Below are 18,839 nucleotides of genomic sequence, written 5' to 3'. Positions count from 1 at the left end.
AGACAGCTGCATTTGACTTTGGACTTAATAAAACACAATGGACCAACACCAGCAGATGTCACGGCACCCCAAATCATCACTGACTTCAGAAACTTTAAACTGCACTTCAAGCAGCTGTGCCTCTCCAGTCTTCTTCCAGACACTGGGACCATGATTTCAACATGAAATGCAAAATTTACTTTTATCTGAAAAGAGGACTTTGGACCACTGAGCAACAGTCCAGTTTTTTCTCCTTAGCCCAGGTAAGATGCTTCTGACATTGTGTCTGTTTCAGAAGTGGCTTGGTAGCCCTTTTTCTGAAGACGTCTGAGCGTGGTGACTCTTGATGCGCTGACTCCAGCTTCAGTGTACTCCTTGTGAAGCTCTCCCAAGTGTTTGAATCTGCTTTACTTGACAGTCTCCTCAAGCTTGCAGTCATCCCTGTTGCTTGTGCACCTTTTCCTACCCAACTTCTTCCTTCCAGTCAACTTTGCATTTAATATGCTTTGATACAGCACTCTGTAAACAGCCACCCCTTTCAGTAATGACCTTCTTTGACTTACTCTCTTTGTGGATGGTGTCAGTGATTGTCTTCTGGACCATTGCCAAGTCAGCAGTCTTCCCCATTAGTGTGGTTACAAACAACAAGAGATAACCTGAATTTATACTGTTGGGGTGGTCATTTAATAAAACTCAAATGTAAATATTCTAATATTTTGAGATACTGGATTTTTGACTTTCATGAGCTGTACCCTCTAATCATCAAAATTAAATATTTTACTTTACATATAATGAATCTAGAATATATGAAAGTGGCATTTTTTAAAATAAGTTACAATAAAAAAAGAGCCTTTTCATGATATAATTTTGAGATATACCTGTATGTCATCCACATGCCATTAAAGGGATATTTTCACAAAAGAAGATATTTTGAATATTGTTTGTAACCAAATAGTTGACGGTAGCCACTGACTTCCATAGTATGGAAAAAAACTATGAGAGTCAGTGGCTACCATCAGCTATTTACTTACCAGCATCATTCAAAATATCTTCTTTTGTTTTCAACGGAAAAAAGAAACTCATACAGGTGTGAAACAACCTGAGGGTGAGTAAATGATGACAAAGATTTAATTTTTTGGTGAACTATCCTTTTAAAGTGAAACAGAAAGCAGAGTCATGCAATCCAAATATCTGACATTCATCCAAACTAAGATGCCTGACTAGGTTATTTAACCAACATACAACTGCAAATAGTTATTTATTTGTACTATTTTCCAAACCAAATTTCTTTAAACATATAGAATATGATAAACGACGCACTAAGCTGCCAACTGCCATCAACCTCAGCCATCTGCAACTGCACTGTGGATGTGATTCATTTACATGACCACCAGGGGACAGCCTTGTACCATGTCTACCTATAAAGTCTAAAATATTGCTGAACAACATCTACCATGCACTAAAATATAGTAGTATAATATATCACACAGGTAATGATGAGGAACAGAACCATATAGGAAGACCATAAATATAAAAATATACTGTTATATATAACATGCAACCAAGCACAAGGTCTTTTTTTATGATTCTAATATATTCTTTCCCACGCATAGACTTGATTTAAAGAAAAAAAATCAAACAACCTCAAGGGAAGCTATCAATCATTCAAAATCCATATATTCCCAGATAACATTAAAATGAAATGATATCAGTCTCTTATGACTTACTTCATAGCATTTTCTGACATTCATATAGGAGACAATCAGAGCACAGGATTTTTTATTATGATATATTGTGTAATATATAATATATCATTTTTGCATACTGTTTGTAAATAATTTCATTATTTTTTTTATAATAGCATTTTAATTTATGGCTACTCTGAGCTATCAGGTCAAGGGTTGCCATGCTAGCATTCTGTTTTCAATATTTATAGTGGTTTGCATACAAAACCGGTTATAATAAGTCAGATATACAGTATGTGCTCAGATTTAATTCATTTGCCCTTTTGCAGTGACTCACTCTCCTGGGTAAGATGAATTCTCAGAGCTTACTTTGTTTTGAATATTGAACTCTATTTTGCTTCTAAAAGGTCATTGGTAATATCTTAATAAAACAGCCAATTTTGACAGCAAAATATAATCACTTTCCATTTTCCTCAAGCAAACGGCTATGCCACCCCGTTCATTCTGCGCCCTGAATCTCAATCGGAATCACCCTCCCTTTATCTTTCACGATTTATGTGGACGTTGATATAATATACGGCCTCTATTATACGTCCCCGGCTGATTATCATGGCAAAGTCCGGTGCAAATACATGTCAGAAATGTTGCCTCATCCACCCCTTTTCTCTCAGCAGAAACGCGGAATCATTTACCATGAAAATGATTAATACCGTATAAGCCTCCCGAGAGCGCGAGCACAGTACCCATCAACTTGTCTAACAGGAATTAAACATTCATCAAAATTCAGAACACCTCCCTGTCATACAGAGCTGAGCCTCAGTGATGAAACAGCACAGGGGATCTCTGCGGTAGAGGAATTTAATGTATGCAAGATTGTATTACTATACTTTACTTTCAAAAGCATGTTGATTAAGGATCAGCTTTTATGATTAAGAAAAAAAAGAAGGAGAGAAACTTGTTTTTAGATCAGTGCTCAGATACTGCTTGAGCCCCCCCAAGAGCTGAAATCCCATCAAACATTTTGGATTCTCCTGCTCTTTCATCTATGTTTCCCACCTGGAGGCCTGTAATTCCACTGCAGATACAAAACTGGAACAGAAATTAACTGCAATCCTTCTCCGATGCAGAATCTCACATTCTCGGCATCTCTGCAAGTTTTCCGACACTCCCTAAAAAAGATAGTAAGAAAAGATATTCCTATATCAAAACGTCGCAGTCATTTTTGAATTATAATGAATTCATAGCTAGAGATATATGAGAGTAAAGACAGCAATAGGAGACAGAAAAAGCAAGAATATCTGTGAGTAACATCGCATAAACTAAAATTGTTTATCATAATATACCAAAAAAAACAAAGAAGTCCTGAAAAACAGACACTGACATTTATAAATAATATTTCCAAAAGCACCAACTACGGTTTTCTTTTTATATATATAACATGCCTGAATAGGACAATGTTGGCCTCTTGAATTTTGATGTTTTTATGCTCTTACAGCCAATAATGTATGGGCAAAAAAAAACAACAACAACCACACATTGTGGTCGGCACATCATATTTCATATTGCTCTCTGTGACCCCATCAGAACTGACTTGCGTCTCATTTTTGGGTCAAGACCCACCTGTTGAGAACCAATGTGTTGTATATTGCAGTGTATGTAGAGCGGACACGAAAAAAATATGTTAAACGCTTTGTCTCATTTAAATTACACTTTCAAGAGTAGGTCTATTAGATTTGTAATAGTAGTAGATTTGTTTTGGGTTTTTTTTAAACGTTTTGTTTGGCCATTTTATTTCTCTCTGTCTGTCGTTTTCTCTGTTTTTCTGTGTCCTCGGGGAATTCTGAATTCCTGACAGCAAGATCCATTACCTCATTATTCATAATGTGTTGAAATATAATTTCACAGCTGTTTGTTTTGTTAGTGGGATTAGCTTTGGCATTAATATTGAAACTATCAATATAGACGGCATTTGATACACATTCTTCCACTAATATGGTAGCACCATAATTCCATTCATTATGGCATATTAGATATAAAGCAGAATATATTGTAAACATGCTCTCTGTGGAAATATAACCACATAATCACATGAATACTAACAAACACTATACCCTTGTTTCATAACCTATATCTATCTATCTGTTTATCTATCTATCTATCTATCTATCTATCTATCTATCTATCTATCTATCTATCTATCTATCTATCTCAGGGCTGCCAACTTTTGACTTTAACTTGGAGTGAGAATTTCCACAGCATTTTCCTATAAATCTATTAGTCTGCATTTATATATGCATGCACATTGATTTTCGTAATGGATATATGTCAGTCTTGAAACTCTGCTGTGTGTAATGTGTTGCTATTGTTCCTCTTAGCAGCACATAAAACAAAGCTTTTATTTAAATTCTGAATGGATTAGACTAGCCTAGAAAGTGAGCAAATAGCACTTCCTTTATAATCAGTAAAAGTCTGTCACTGATTTCAGTTTAATCTCACTATGTTCATTTATAAACAATGAATATTTAATTTACATCATGTCTAATTTGCTACAATGAGAAAATTCATGAGCGGTTAGTGAATTCTTGTAAGCAATGGCCAATCAGAGGTTTTCAGGAAATCAAACTTTAAATAGAACTGTAAATAGAAACTTTTCACGCTTTCCAGAGTGTAAACACAAATAGGCACTGCAGCCTTTACCAAATGTATTAGTACTATAGCAATATACTGGTTCAAACTGTAAACCCCCCTCAAAAAAAAAAAAAAAAAAAAAAAAAAACATACCAGTGGCAATGCACACAGCATCATTTTTTGAGAGATCCCTGTTAACTGCATATACTTCTTACTATTAGTTGGAAAACTTTTGGAAAAAACAATAAGCCCCAAGAAGCCGTGGTTTACAGTGAATTTATAACAGTTATTTGGAGTTGTTAGGCACAATGAAGTTACACAGCTTCTTGGAGCTTATTGCTTTTATAAAACGTTATTCCATATACAAGGTTTCAGATGTAGTTCCTACAGTTGTGGTTGCAACACAGTTGTTGCCAAGCAACACACAGATGCAAACAAGGGTGTATGTTTGTAATCTACAACAGCTTTGAATGCGGCGCAACCAGTCAGAATCATGGACCGGAACTGTCCGTTTATTATTATTTAACTATTATTATTGCATGGTCTGTCTGAATACTGGATTCTGATTGGCTGGCAGGTATGCAGTAAAACTGTTTAATGCACAGGTAGTTCCAAGTCAGTTTAATCACTGTTCTATATTAAGGCACTGATTGATGCTTACTAACCAACACACATCACTTGCGCGCACACACACACACAGAGGGAGAGAGAGCTCACAGATTGTGCTGTGCACACACATAGAGTTGTTGTCAACACTTCCCTGTGATTTTTATTAATAAAATTGCCTAGACAATAGATCGCTACATTATACTCCACAGCAACGAGGTGGTAAAATTGTTGTTTTTTAAAGTAATTAACTGTAGAGAGATGCGCAGAAGGCAGATAACGCACACACAGAACTGTCATCTCTCTCTCTCTCGATAATTAATTGAAATAAATGCTATAATTCATTCAAATAAATGTGATCTTACCACACTATTTCATCTCTGTGTCTGATCTTAAGTGAGCAGAATGCTAGAGCTGCGTGCTGTAACTGACAAAAATAACCGTGATTTTTACCTGTCCAGTCAAATATTGCGCTGCAGAGAGCAATACTAGTTTTAAATTGTCTATAACTTGGAAAATGAGAATGGAATAAGCAGGAAAATCAATGGCTTGCCTTGCATTAAAGGATTTTAAATGCACTTCGCGACAGGTGGTTCTTCGCCTCCATGTTGTGCATTTAAAATCCTTTAATGCACGGCAAACCGCTAATTATCCCTTACATAACACACAACTAATTCTTTAACTGGCATAAACCAACTGTAAATGGACGTTATTAGAAGTCAGAGATGCTGAAGACAAACACAAAGAGGAGAAAATACTGTTGCAGGCAAATCAGTTCACTGTTCACGTTGCGTAAAATATAGGAAGAAAATTCTAAATACTGAACTGAATGTATCTCCGAGGAGAACTGTCTGTCTTTAGAAAAGTTAAGATGTTTTCTTTTCATCTTACCTTGGTATAATGTATATTAATGTAGTATTTGAAAGCACAGTGCTGCTTTGTTTATAGCCATAACCTAGGAAACACTATATCGCTGCTGTTAAGCACCACCAGAGAGAGAGTGAATTTGCGTTCTCATTTATCCTGTCTGCCATTTTTGTTTTATGAAGATGTTTTATGTAGCATAATATCACAAAACTAAGGTCAGGTCATTCTGTTTTTGCTTTAAATTTTGAAATTATACAATCTAATTTACTCCAAAAACTGCTTGTGCTATATGTAGCATGTTTGTTTGGATCGTGATTTGGTTCTGCATCTGTTTCATGCATTCTGATTAATATAAAGGCACAATCAGGAACAAAATGTGATAAAACATCAAACTGCCAGAATCCTAAAAGCAAATTAATAATCTAGATTAATCTATCTATCTACACTCTCAAAAAAAGGTTATTTTTTTCTACCCAGTAGCTGGGTTGAGCCTGTTGAGCCTGTTCATTTCTGAAACAATATTATAATTTTATAGCCTATAAACAATAGTTGTAATTAGGTCAAAAAAAGATACCATTGTAGATGCCATAATTAAGTTTTGTTACTTTTGGAATAGGCTTTATGTCAGTACAGTACAGTAACTGCCCTGACAGCCAAAATAAAGCCAAGAAGCTTATTTGATGGAGCTGTAGCACATCTGAGAAGAATTCGCTGACTAATGTATCTGTCAGTCTCTCCGGCTAATGCACTTCAGGCTGTCCACAGGTCAGCCGAGACAGCAGTAATTTAAAAGATCACAGAGTGAGCAAGGTGACTCTCTGAGTTTCAAGTGTCCCAGTCCTGGACTCTCAAATGGCCCGGTACTTGAAACGCTTTCCTCCATAGAGTTCCCTCTATAGCTTATACACTTACTCTTCCAGAGTCTTTCATTTCTCTAAGTGTGCTCCGGTCTGCTCTGTCAAAAGGCGAAAGTGCAGGACAGACTCATCTGGAGGACTGAAATTCTCAGAGCGTTCTAACAATTCAGTTTGGTTGCTGTAGATTAACTGACTCTGCCTGATGTCTGGTTATATCGAGCAACGGCTTTCCCTAGGGCAACAATGCAGGGATATATGCTGCCAGTCTGCAGTGCCAGAAAGAAACCAATTTATTTGAACTGATATAAACACAACAAGCAGGGGTGAAATGAAAATCAAGCAAGTTTGATTAGCGCTAGAGTTATTTGAACAAACCTGAAATCCAAGTATTAAACTTAGCATTTAAACTTGCACTGTTTGTGCCGCAAATCATGCGGTTGGTTGAGGAATGCTTTCTCAGAGTAATCAGACTGATCAGACTCAAAGCGGGTGAAAAAACTCAATAGCATCGAACCATATCTCTAGGCTTTTTAAGGACAGTAAACAACAAACTAACAACAACCCAGAACTCCCTAGCAATTACAGCAACGACTTAATATTTAAGCAGTGTGATTTGCATTGTTTCGAAAAATCCTTGCAGAATTCACATGTTGTTTGCACAATCAATATGTTTTGTTTGTTATTTCATTTCAGTTCTGGCTCAAATGATCATTTACCTGTAACAAAGCATTGCTACTCTTTCTGACCGTCTGAAGCTTGTTATCAAGGTTGCCGGCAGTGTATTTGTGTCAGAGATGTCAATGAAAATAATCATCTTTATGCCATGGCTTGACGTACTCAGTTAAGCAGGATTGTCAAATAATCAATTTTTTCCACACACTTCATTTTCTGCCAAATGGTTTGCAGCAATTCTGACTCTGAATTGCTTAAGGTCTTTTTTTTTTAATTCTTCATATGACATTAGGAGTTTCATTGACACTGGAGATGACAAGCAGTTTCACTTGACTGAGCTGGTTAATGATTTTTCACATTCACATTCAGAGCCAAATTTAACAGCAAGTCACCTGCTGAGGGCTTCAAGGAGAAACAACGGAAAGCCAATATTACATGATTAATTTATGTTCACCTTTTGAACACCAGATGCAGTTACAATGGAATGCAGTAATCACAAAATATTTATTCGCTTTCTCAAACTGTTTCTGTAGTGGTGCTCCACACCTAAAAGAAACAATGAATTATAGTGCATATCTAAAGTGGATGCTGGCCTTTTTTTAGAGTTTTGCTGACATGCGGAAGTGTGTGCATGTTTTTAGATTGTATTAATGGCTCTTGGAGGTAGGCCAACATTTGTTTATTTGATTCACCAATTGGCAGGCAAAACTCATGTAATGTTTTTAATCATCTTCTGATGTCTCTCATAGGCCCACTTCCTCAGACCATAAAAAGTGCTTTGGAGAGACCAGGGAATTTTGCAAGTTGTAACATGGTCAGTTTAACCAATTAAAAAATGAGCTACAAGGGTTTCTGAGTAAAAATGGATTTGATTGAAAAAAATAAAATGAAAATGATTTGAACATGACTATATAACCACTTAACATTTATTTTTTTAATTGTAATTTAGCATAATTGTAGAGTTTAGTCTATGTATGTATGTTTTTGAACAGTAAGATTTTTAATGTTTTTTAAAGAAGTCTCTTCTGCTCACTAAGCCTGCAGTTATTTGAGCCAAAATATTACTGCAAAAGTAGTAATACTGTTAAATATTTTTAATATTTAAAATAACTGCTTTCTATTGGAATATATTTTAAAATGTAATTTATTCCTGTGATGAAAGCTAAAATTTTAGCATCATTACTCAAGTCTTCAGTGTCACATGATCCTTCAGAAATTATTCTAATATGCTGATTTGCTGTTTAAGAAACATTTTTATTACTATTATCAATATTTAAAACAGTTGAGTACAAGATTTTTGCGCAAAGAAATGATAGAACTTAATATTTTTATTTAGCAAGGATGCTTTAAATTGATCAAAGACATTTTTTAAGAGAGATAAAAGACATTTTTAATGTTACAAAAGATTTCTGTTTCAGATAAATGTTAATATTCTTCTGAACTTCCTATTCATCAAAGAAACCTGAAAAAATTCTACTCAGCCGTTTTCAACATAATAAAAATAATAAATGCAAATCAGAATATTAGAATGATTTCTGAAGGATCATGTGACTGGAATAAATTCTGCTTTAAAATCATAAGAATAAATTACATTTTAAAATATATTTTAATGGAAAACAGTTATTTTAAATAGTAAAAATATTACTGTTTTTGCTGTACTTTGGATCAAATAAATTCTGGCTTGGTGAGCAGAAGTAACTTCTTTTAAAAACAGACTGGTAGTGTGTATGTATATTATATATATATATATATATATATATATATACACACACACACACACACACACACACACACACACTCTCTCTCTCTCTCTTTTGTTTACTATTTATTATTTTAAACTATTTCTATATCATTTTAAATTAAAACTATAGGCTAATTTGTAGCAGACAGGTATGGGAAAATTCTATTAAAGTTGGAGACACACGGTACAAAAAAAACCTGAGTATCAGACATTGCATGTTTCATTAATAGCCTAACGAAGCAATTTCATGACAGTAGGGTAAATTAATTTAAAGCGGACATGCTGGAAAATTAAACCGGTGCTAAATAATAACTCAACAACAGGATTATTAAATTATTAAGCAATAAAACAAATGGCCTGAGGATATGCAGCAGATACAAGATTTGGAAACTAACCCAAGCATTGCACTTTAAATGCACAGTCACATTTCTTGAGCAAATGAAAACAGCGGGTTCTTGTAATCCTGTGGAAGCCTAGCCAAACAGCTCTATAAGCAATACCTCACTGAAGGAGGGACTTCTCAGCGCCTGCGTAGGTGAGTGAGCGAGTGCCTACTTCACAGTTACTTAGAGCCTGGGACTACACTTCCACTTATTCCTCCGGATTTTCAAATTGGTATTTGCAAGAAGGAAAACAATCACGCAGACCTCACTCGCGCTCAATCCGCTCCAGACGCCATGAAGAATCCCGTGTACTGGGTCGTCCTGGCTGGAATATCCATCGCTTTGATTCAACAAGGTAAGATAATCGTTTCTGAAGATTTAAATATTGTCCGCAAAGTGTTTTTATTTGGAAGGAAAATCAACTGGCTTTGAGCGGAGATTTTTGTACGCGTCTCATGCCGGACGCGCTCGCAATCAATGAAGACAAGTGAAACTCGTTTTACGCGGTTTCAAACTGTTAGGATGGGCATATTCTTTTTGGCTTTTGATGCATTTTCTGCATTTTAGACGGACGACTGGTGTTTGACTTTATATTTGCGTTTGAAAGTTTTGTGAAAAGCGCACTGGAGATGGTGAGAGGACGCGGTCCTTCCAGACGCGTGCACTTGTTTCACATCTGCGTGACTGCGCAACAGTGTAATGAGTGAGTTTGGAGAGCAGCTCCCATCTTAGTTTCTGATCAGCTGGTTTAAGTTGGTTGCAAAGATATACTGGGTTTTGCTTATCTGAGTTAAGACGGGTTAATCTGCCGAGGCAATGAACCCGTGTTTAACATATGCCCGGTTAGGAGGACGCGTCAGTTGTCTCGCTTGCTTGTTAGACTAAGATTTGTTTTGCTGTTAGGGCATGATTTGAAGAAGAAATGCTAATAATCATTTGATATATGAGGGATAGATCACTAAAATGTAAAATTCTGTCATCATTTACTTACCGTCATGTCTTTCTTTAGGAACATCATATAGCCGAATTTTCCAAGCAAAGACGATGAATGGGGGGTGAATGTCAAACATACATATACGAAAAAATGTCTATAAAAGTAGTCTGTATGTTTCATGTGTTATAGTTAAAGTCTTTTTAAGTCTTATGATACGACTGTGAGGAACAGACCGAATCGTTACTCGCTCAAAATCGCTAATTTCGCTATACATTATCTCTCTCAGGATGTTCCTGACAGAAGAAGCGATTTCCAGTTCGTAAACGAACGATTCGCGATTCGAATCTTTTTAAGGAATTGATTTATCCAGTTCAACTGACCAGTTCATTTCACAGGTTTGTTCATAAGTCAGATTGAATTGATTCATAAGTTCGACCTGTCCCAAATGGCACCCTAAACTCTCGTGGGGTCCATACGTTCATAACATAATGACACTTTGACTGTCTAGTTAGTAGAAGTCTGCTGTGGAGTTCGCCTCAGTGTGAGCTCGGTAGAGGTGTGCAAAGGAACACCCTTCTGAAAGCTAAAATGACAAATTGGACACCTTACGGTCTCGTGGACTTATCAGACATGCGGACGCGGCTGCCACATGAAGTGCACATGAAATGTGTCATTTGGGAAAGGGCCTGAGTCTACACTTTTGTGACTTAAAGCCACTTTAACTGTTGGGTAGAAGTCTATTAAGGAGCTCGCCTCAGCGAGCACCCTTCTGAAAGCTAAAATGATGAATGGAACCCTACAGTTTTGTGGACTTAACGGACACCGGCACATGTGGCTGGTATTGTTAGTCTGCAAGTGCACATTATCATTTGGGACAGGGCTCTTCATGTACTGTTTGGATTGCAAATTTACAATGGCCACCAAGTGTGCGTGACCACAAGGTGTCCCATTTGGAATTTAATGTTCCGAATTCAGCCAAATGAAACATGAAATGAATTCTGTCTGTTTTATTTTTTTTTATTTTTTAATTGTTTTAGTTTTTAATAAAAATATCACAACTTGATCTTTCAGTAGAATAACATACTTTTCTCTGGTGACTTATGTATTCTTCAGTCATTTCGTCTACTTTAACTTCACCCCTTTCTTACAATCAACTGCAAGCTCACATTCACATCTGTCTTCATCCATACATTTTTTCCCCTTTTTTGATAATCTGTTTCGCTTGGATGTGTATCGCAATACAAGATCTGTTGCTTCTCCTATGTTGCACCTTTAACATCTCACTAGAGTTGATGAGTTTTCTGTTTAATAATTTAAATTTCTGTTTGTTTATTACACAAAGCTATTGTATGACTTAAGAAGATTTTGAATATATTGTGCACAATATGAATGTATTATAAAAATAGTGAACGCATGTTATACAGTATTTCTTTAAAGCACACAGTGACTATTTATTATAATTGTTGGCAAAACAGTGACAAGCAGAGTCTTATTTTTTTTTTTCCAAAAATGTATAAAAACAAAAGGAAGACACAAGGGTAAGTAAGACATGACAGAATTTTGATTTGTAGGTGTACTGTCCCTTTAATCGATTGGTCTGGTACATGATGTTGTGTTCAAGGATATCTTTTTTTTTAATGGAAGTGGTGACTTTGAGGGCAAATGAAAATCGAAAAAAGTGGCAAGCACTCTTTTCAGACTGGTTCTCAAGTGCTCGTAACAGAATTCACATACTCCAAATCTGACCGTGACATGTCCCTCTTCAAAAAATGTTACACATACTAAGCAAATATACATGCTTGTCCAAGTAGCCCCCACTGTCTGCACAAGCTTCCACTAGTGTAGAATTAGACTCGTTGTGTTTAATGGAGGTTGTCAGGGGTTAAGAGTGTTTTTTTTTTTTTTCTTCGGGACAGAGGGAGGGAAAGGGAAGATGTCATTGGTTGCCAGTAAGTTGCCAGGAAGCTACAGACTCCCCTGCAGTGCTCAAGCCAACATCCCTCCAGGCCTGAACTGTCCATTGAACCCCCTGTCACTTTTCTAACCCTGCCTCAGCCACGGCAGGAATTATATGTCATTAAATTGAAATTTGGTGCCACAGCTGTGGTCCAGCTTCACACTGAGAGAATAGAGTACAGTGATTTAACAGAGAGAACTTCCTTTGAAATACACTTCAGGATCATTGCTCAAGAAGAATTCAACTCATGAAGTTTAATCAGTGGTTGACACAGTGGAGCATGAGGAGAAGACATCTTTACAATAAAAACAGACTCTACAATAGTTGTAATTCAGAGAAATGAAGGTCTAGGGCTGGATGATATATTTGAAATGATTCGGTGACCATATGAAATTAAACAACGTAATGTCAAGGGGATTTTTATTTGCCCATTAAGTTTCCATATGGTGTCATTACACTAAGTTAATTTGCATTTGTAATCTTAATTTTGTGTAAAATTGCCCGCAGTCACATACTTATGAACTGTTCTATGACATTTTATACACCGTATATAGTGTGTTCACTTGAATTTCCAACAAGAAGTGCACTTTTAACCAGATGATGCCATAGTTTAACAACAAATTATACAATATACAAATACATTATACAAAATAAAAATGCAAATTATGACATATTTTATTGTTTTTATACAAAATGTTTATTGGTGGACATTTTCTTTCTTCAGTATTTTCAGTAAAAATATATTTTTTTAAACTACATTTTTACTGCGTTTTACTTCTTTAAACATTTTGAACTGCTTGACAATAACAAATTTGGTTCCAGTGCTTCTTCTGAATGAAAAAAAGCTACCTTTTTAAGTAATTTCATGATCATGAGCATGAAAATATAAATCAGATACTGTCAAAAGGCTTAAAATATTGCTATATTTGTTTTAGTCCTAATTAGGATATGCCAAAATGTAGTGAGCCATTTGATTTTAGAGGTGTTCTGATAATCCTCGAGAGATTACGCCTCAGTCCTTGCTCTTAATGAAAAAATAACATGATCTTTAGTCTGAAGACGCCCTTTATTAAGATATCAAATGCAGCTTCACCTATCCAAAGTGATACGGTCCTGCTGAGTCTCAGCATGATGTGTTATTACACAAATTAGACATATTAGGTGTCTGTGACGACAGAAAGCGGTGCTGATTTTAGACCTGATGCTAAATTACCTCTTTGCTAATTTGATCAAGAGGACAGGAGGACTCTCCGTTTTTTTCAAGTGGTGAAATAAAATGTTAGTGTGTGCTGCCATTTTTTTGACGTAGCCTTTAGGGCCACAATTACTTCTCCATTTGTCGTTGTTCTTTTCATTCCAGTTACTTTGAGCGAATGTGATTTTGTGTTTATTGAAATGTGTTTCCCTTAATAAGTACACAGAACGACTTATTCAAGCAATCTAATTTGGAAATCTCCACATCTGCAGGGAGTTCTGTGAAGCTGCTGTGATTTTTAGATGTGAATAAAAATAAAACCTGGATTATAAATTGTACACCGGTTATGCGTCAAACCAATTTCCCACCTGTTTTTGAATTTCACACGTTTGTCTGAGTACATTCATGCCTAAAAATTGAGTTGGCAGTGGCTAATAAGTAGCTCTGGAAAACATGTCAAACCCTCTGACTTTTCCATGAGCATCAAACCTGCTTGTTTATTCCACAAGGAATGAAAATAGTACAAAGTAGCCTTCATATATGTTCAAATGTGGCCCTCATTAAATATCAGCTTCAATGACGTGAGAAGATTCTGCTATACACTGTGCTCATTCACAAAAGAAGTTCAGCACTGTGTCCAGTGAGTGGTTCTGTGAAGTATGAATGACCCAGAGGTTTAGATTAGGACTTGGTGCAGTGAACATCCATAGATGTGGCTATTCATTGGTTGTCACGGATGAAGAATGCAGCCTTCATAAGTTGGCAGTCCAATATTGCTGTCTCTATGTAACCAGCATGTCAAACAAAATGCAATTGAAAAACTTTTGACGTTTCAGATATTCGCTCAGGAACAATCAAGCGACTGTTCAAAGCCTTGAGCACTTAAATACTAGGAATCCAGGACGAAACAGCATTTTCTGACCTATATTTATGTCTTATACAAAGTGTCCAAAATGGTATGTTTAGGGTTTGAGTTCTGTGACATTAATGGCTGTTTCTTTTCATGTTTCTGGAGCCCCACTGTTCTGAAGCTAATAATAAGACATGTGTTAGCCAGTTGCTTTGTTACTTTCAAAATGCCATACAGCTGGAACATACATGCTCTTTCTCTTGAAGCATTAATAAACCTGTCAAACTCATCTCTGCTGCAATCACAGAGAGGTAGAAATCTTTAACACTGTCTGAGGAGCTGACTAGGTTTACATTTCAATGCAAGTTATGTTCTATTTATAGTTGTGACAAAAAAAAAAATCATTAATATTGAATCTTGATGACTTTGACTAAATCTCAGTATTATTAGTGTGATTATGGCAACTGGCAGATGTCACAAATGGATTGAAACCTAAAACATATGCCATATTAATCACAAAAGATATATAAAATATCCTTGTACATATTAGTAATCGATTATCTTGTTTTTTATTAATTGTGCAGTTCTACAGTAAATCCCTCCAAGCTTTTGTTTAAAGTGGATATTAACCATATTCAGCACGTTCTTGTTGGGATTTACAAAACAAAATCTCTTTTTGTCCTCAGAAGGCCTTTTCTTATCTTAGTCAAGATTTCTTTCACCAAAAACAGTCAGAATTAAATTTAAACATCATTTTCTACATTCTCTCTTACCCAAAACAATTTTTTTCACTGTGCCTTTAAAGAGAACCACAGGTATTGAGAATTGTATGGCTTAGTATAGTGTAAATTATGTCTCTTACTGAAAGATTTCTACCTCTTCTCATGGCAAAACAGTACCTGGGGCACTTTTTCACGAGACAGATATCACTGCAGTTTCCAAAAGAAATGAACACTAATAGAGGCAGAAAAACTCAGACACCTTTTATTCCTTTTCACACAAAGTATGATTTACAGAGTTTCAATTAATAAAGAGTAATTTTCGCACAATTAGTCTGAGAATATTATGTTGTGACTTCAAAACAATTTTAATATGCTGGTAGATTTGAAAACTGATGCTTTTGAATGTTAGCATCACATATCCAGCTTCATATCTGTGGGTTTTCACAGATGGTAGGTTTGTTCGGTAGCTAACGCAATACGGAGATGTACTTGAGAGGTGAAGAGCTCTGGTGCGAATCCTGTGTAACTACGGTTTGACAAAACAGTTCAAATCTGCACACAAGGAAGATTCAAATGGCACGCTTGCATCAACAAATGCATTTTTATATCAGTTCTGATATAAAAACTGTCAGGTAGGTTTAGGGTTGGGTTTGGCATACGGCATATTTCCAACACGATAGAGCATTAACTTTTAGCGACTTTTTTTTTAATCCCCGGAATTTTTAAATTTTGAACTGCCGCAATACGTACTTGTTTTAACGTAATAAAAACACAGCAAAACGTACCTATAGCAACGTAATAAAAACGCACCAAGGTTCACGTAATGAACCTGTGTGTTAATGACACTTGTTGGACATTTCTCTTTGAAACTGCCACGAAACATGCAGTAAGGTACATAAAAACGGTGTTGCAGAAAAGCACCCGGAGGTACGTATTTTTATGAGACTGGGTTGAAAAATTCACGTTATTTTAAAAATCCACATCATTTTATACACATTTTAGAATATGGGGGGGCGCAGTTATTTTGATGATGTAAAATGGTTGCAATCTGTGAGCTACTGGTGGTACCTGTTGCTATTTTTACTACAACATAACCCAGTAAATAAAATACTGATACAATGCCACATTGTGCGGCTTTTGGGTGTAATTTTCAGTCGAAGGTCAATGAAAGAATCATTGTAAGTTTTCACAGCTTTCCTAGCAATAAAAAGAGGAGTCAAGAATGGGAAGATGCCTGTTGACGTATACAGCTTCCTAAAGAACCATGTCTTTGTTCTCTCCACTTTAGCCCTTATGCCTTTGAGGCTTTTAGTAGACCACAGCTACTGAAAGAGCTTACAAATGGCAGAGACAAGAAAGGCTAGATGCCATCCTGGCAGGATGTAAACATGCTAGCGCTTGTCATGATACCACAGCCACTAAAGGAGTTTCTTTGTGAAGATCTCACTCGATATACAGGGGCGTTTAGACTCCTTGTGAGGAACAATCGATGGTACAGCATTTGGTTTAAGCCTACACTCATATCTATCATCACCTCTTTCAGTAGCTGTGGCTATCGTATCATTTTATGTATTTTGAGTTGTGTTGTGGTAAAAATAGCAACAGGTAGCAGCAGTAGCTCAACAAGTGCAACCATTTCACGTCATATTAATAATAGCGCCCCACAAAAATGTATAAAACGATGTGGATTTTTGAAATAACGCAACTCTTTTATTGATTTTCTACTACATATTTCAGTGAGAGACATCATTTGCTATATTAAGTCTGTACAAGTCTTAATACCCATGGTTACCTTTAAAACTTCTATGTAAATGCCCTTCACCAGCATTTAATGGTTGTGTTTCTGGCGAGTTTTGTATAGTTGGCTCGGCTAATCCTTGAATAATGACGTCTTTGTAAAGCATTGCATTCTAGAATTGTGTGAGATTGAGTAATGTTTCACAGTAACATAAGTTACATAACTATTTAATTATTTTCGGTGAAATAGGACTTGTTTAAAACTATTCAAAACTCTGATTCAGCATTTCTCAAAAAACATTCACAGAGTTAACCTTCATTACTTTCCATAGTGCAGTAAACTTATTTTCCTTGGTCTTTTGAAATAAATGTGATTTTTTTTGCATGAAGTGACTCCTGCTGTTGCTGGTGGTGTTGGAGATCAGTGTTGAGTGTGTTGTTCATCTAACAGATGGTGGATAGAGTGATTGAGCAGCACATGTTGAGACTCTAATCCTTCTGTTTTTGATTAGTATGTGGCCTCTATGAGGAGTGAAGAGGTAGAGTAAAGCTTGGACATTTCAATTAGAGCTATCAGGGATTGTGCTGTTACCCTGCGCAAACCCTGATTAAAAAAGCTCTGCTAATCTATCAGAGTGCTGCTACTCAGCTTTTAAGAAATAATGGGCGTTACTTGTCAATACAAAAGTCTTCCAACCGAAAATGGCATGTATTGGATCAATCAGCCTTTCTCTGTCAGTTGAAGCCAAAATGACTTTGAGTAGAATTATGAAACCAGCTAAGGGGGTTTTGTAGTAGATTGCATTTGGAGAATTTCCGTCATTACAGTTTCCAAACCTCAAGGTTTGCAGGTACTCAGTCAACATGCTGTCATAATCTTGTTACGTTCTTTAAGTAAAATTTCAAATGCTTGAAATGAAATGAAAAGAAGCAACAAGCGTTTATGGCTGAAATTACAGTTGACTCAGCATTCAATGAATTGATTTCCGGCACAACTCTGCTTTGCTCGTTGAATTTCATGGAGGCTTATGGAAAGCTTGTTATAATTACTGTTAAATGCTTGACTGGAAATCTTAATGGAGTTTTTGGGTCACTGTTAAAATGAAATTTCTCATTAATCATACGCTCTTTGTTATCTGTTTTTTCCTCTTACAGTTACTTCCTTATGTGCAATTAAAGAAACATCCATCCTTGAAAATATACACATCTCACTCGAATGAGGCATTGATCAAACTCAAATATCCAAGCCTTGTACACCAAAACTTGTAAGAAATCCAGTCATTTATAGACAGTGTTTTGTGCAGAGAATCCTAGCATGTTAAATTCCCATGCCGTTCCACTTGTTTCTGTTGCATTCGTTATTAGCATTGGAAATGAGTAATTTCCACAGGCTATCAAATCACAATAACCTCTTTAGCAAGCTATGGAAATGTTCATTCCCTTGAGAAGTTTTGTTGTAAGTGGACCCTGCGTGGTTCAACATCTTGCCAGAGGTTGGAGGAATTCATCTCGTTGAAATCGATGATGTCAGCTCTCTTGTCATGCTCGTCAAACAAGGTTTGTGACCCGAATCTTGTAAATATAAATATTTCACAAATTCGTAGTTCATTTTTTGCCTTCTTAATAACATTAGATTAAGTTAGGACCGATAATAGCTCATCTCATTAAAATTTGACACTTAATCAAGCAATGTTTGCAATCGCTCATTTGCATGTCCCGGCAGAATTAGAAGTAGTGGTTGCATATTTATCAGGATGCTTTAATAAGGATGTAAGTGTTCAGGGCATTAGATATAGAGCTCAGTTGCTTGATTTTTAGATGAACACTGTTGTTTTTTTTTCTTAAATCTTGATGTAAATGCGGTTTTCCCTCAAGGTTTTCCTTTGCACTAACACCCAGGTCAATCTCATTGTTTTTGCATTAGATTTTTTTTTCTTCTTCTTCTTCAGTATAACAGTCTAGATTGCTGCGGTCACCTTTGGGCCACTTCAGATGACTTTGCCATGTCATTGAATAACTTACATAT

General features: G+C 36.1%; 1 protein-coding gene across 1 annotated transcript in view; it reads left to right on the top strand.

Annotated features, from left to right (window-relative positions):
* The first annotated feature begins 9,537 nt into the window (after positions 1 to 9,537).
* ntm (neurotrimin) overlaps positions 9,538 to 18,839 on the top strand; it is a 398,170-nt gene continuing 388,868 nt past the window's right edge. Inside the window, exon 1 of the mRNA XM_051120656.1 lies at positions 9,538 to 9,773. Within this exon, the coding sequence (XP_050976613.1) occupies positions 9,713 to 9,773 (61 nt within the window). The 5' untranslated portion in view covers positions 9,538 to 9,712. The remainder of the gene's footprint in view (positions 9,774 to 18,839) is intronic.

This window comes from Labeo rohita, chromosome 10, assembly GCF_022985175.1.
Source record: "Labeo rohita strain BAU-BD-2019 chromosome 10, IGBB_LRoh.1.0, whole genome shotgun sequence".
NCBI classification, from domain to species: Eukaryota; Metazoa; Chordata; class Actinopteri; order Cypriniformes; family Cyprinidae; genus Labeo; species Labeo rohita.
Note: the sequence above shows the minus strand (reverse complement) of the source record. Positions and strands in the feature narration are given on the sequence as shown.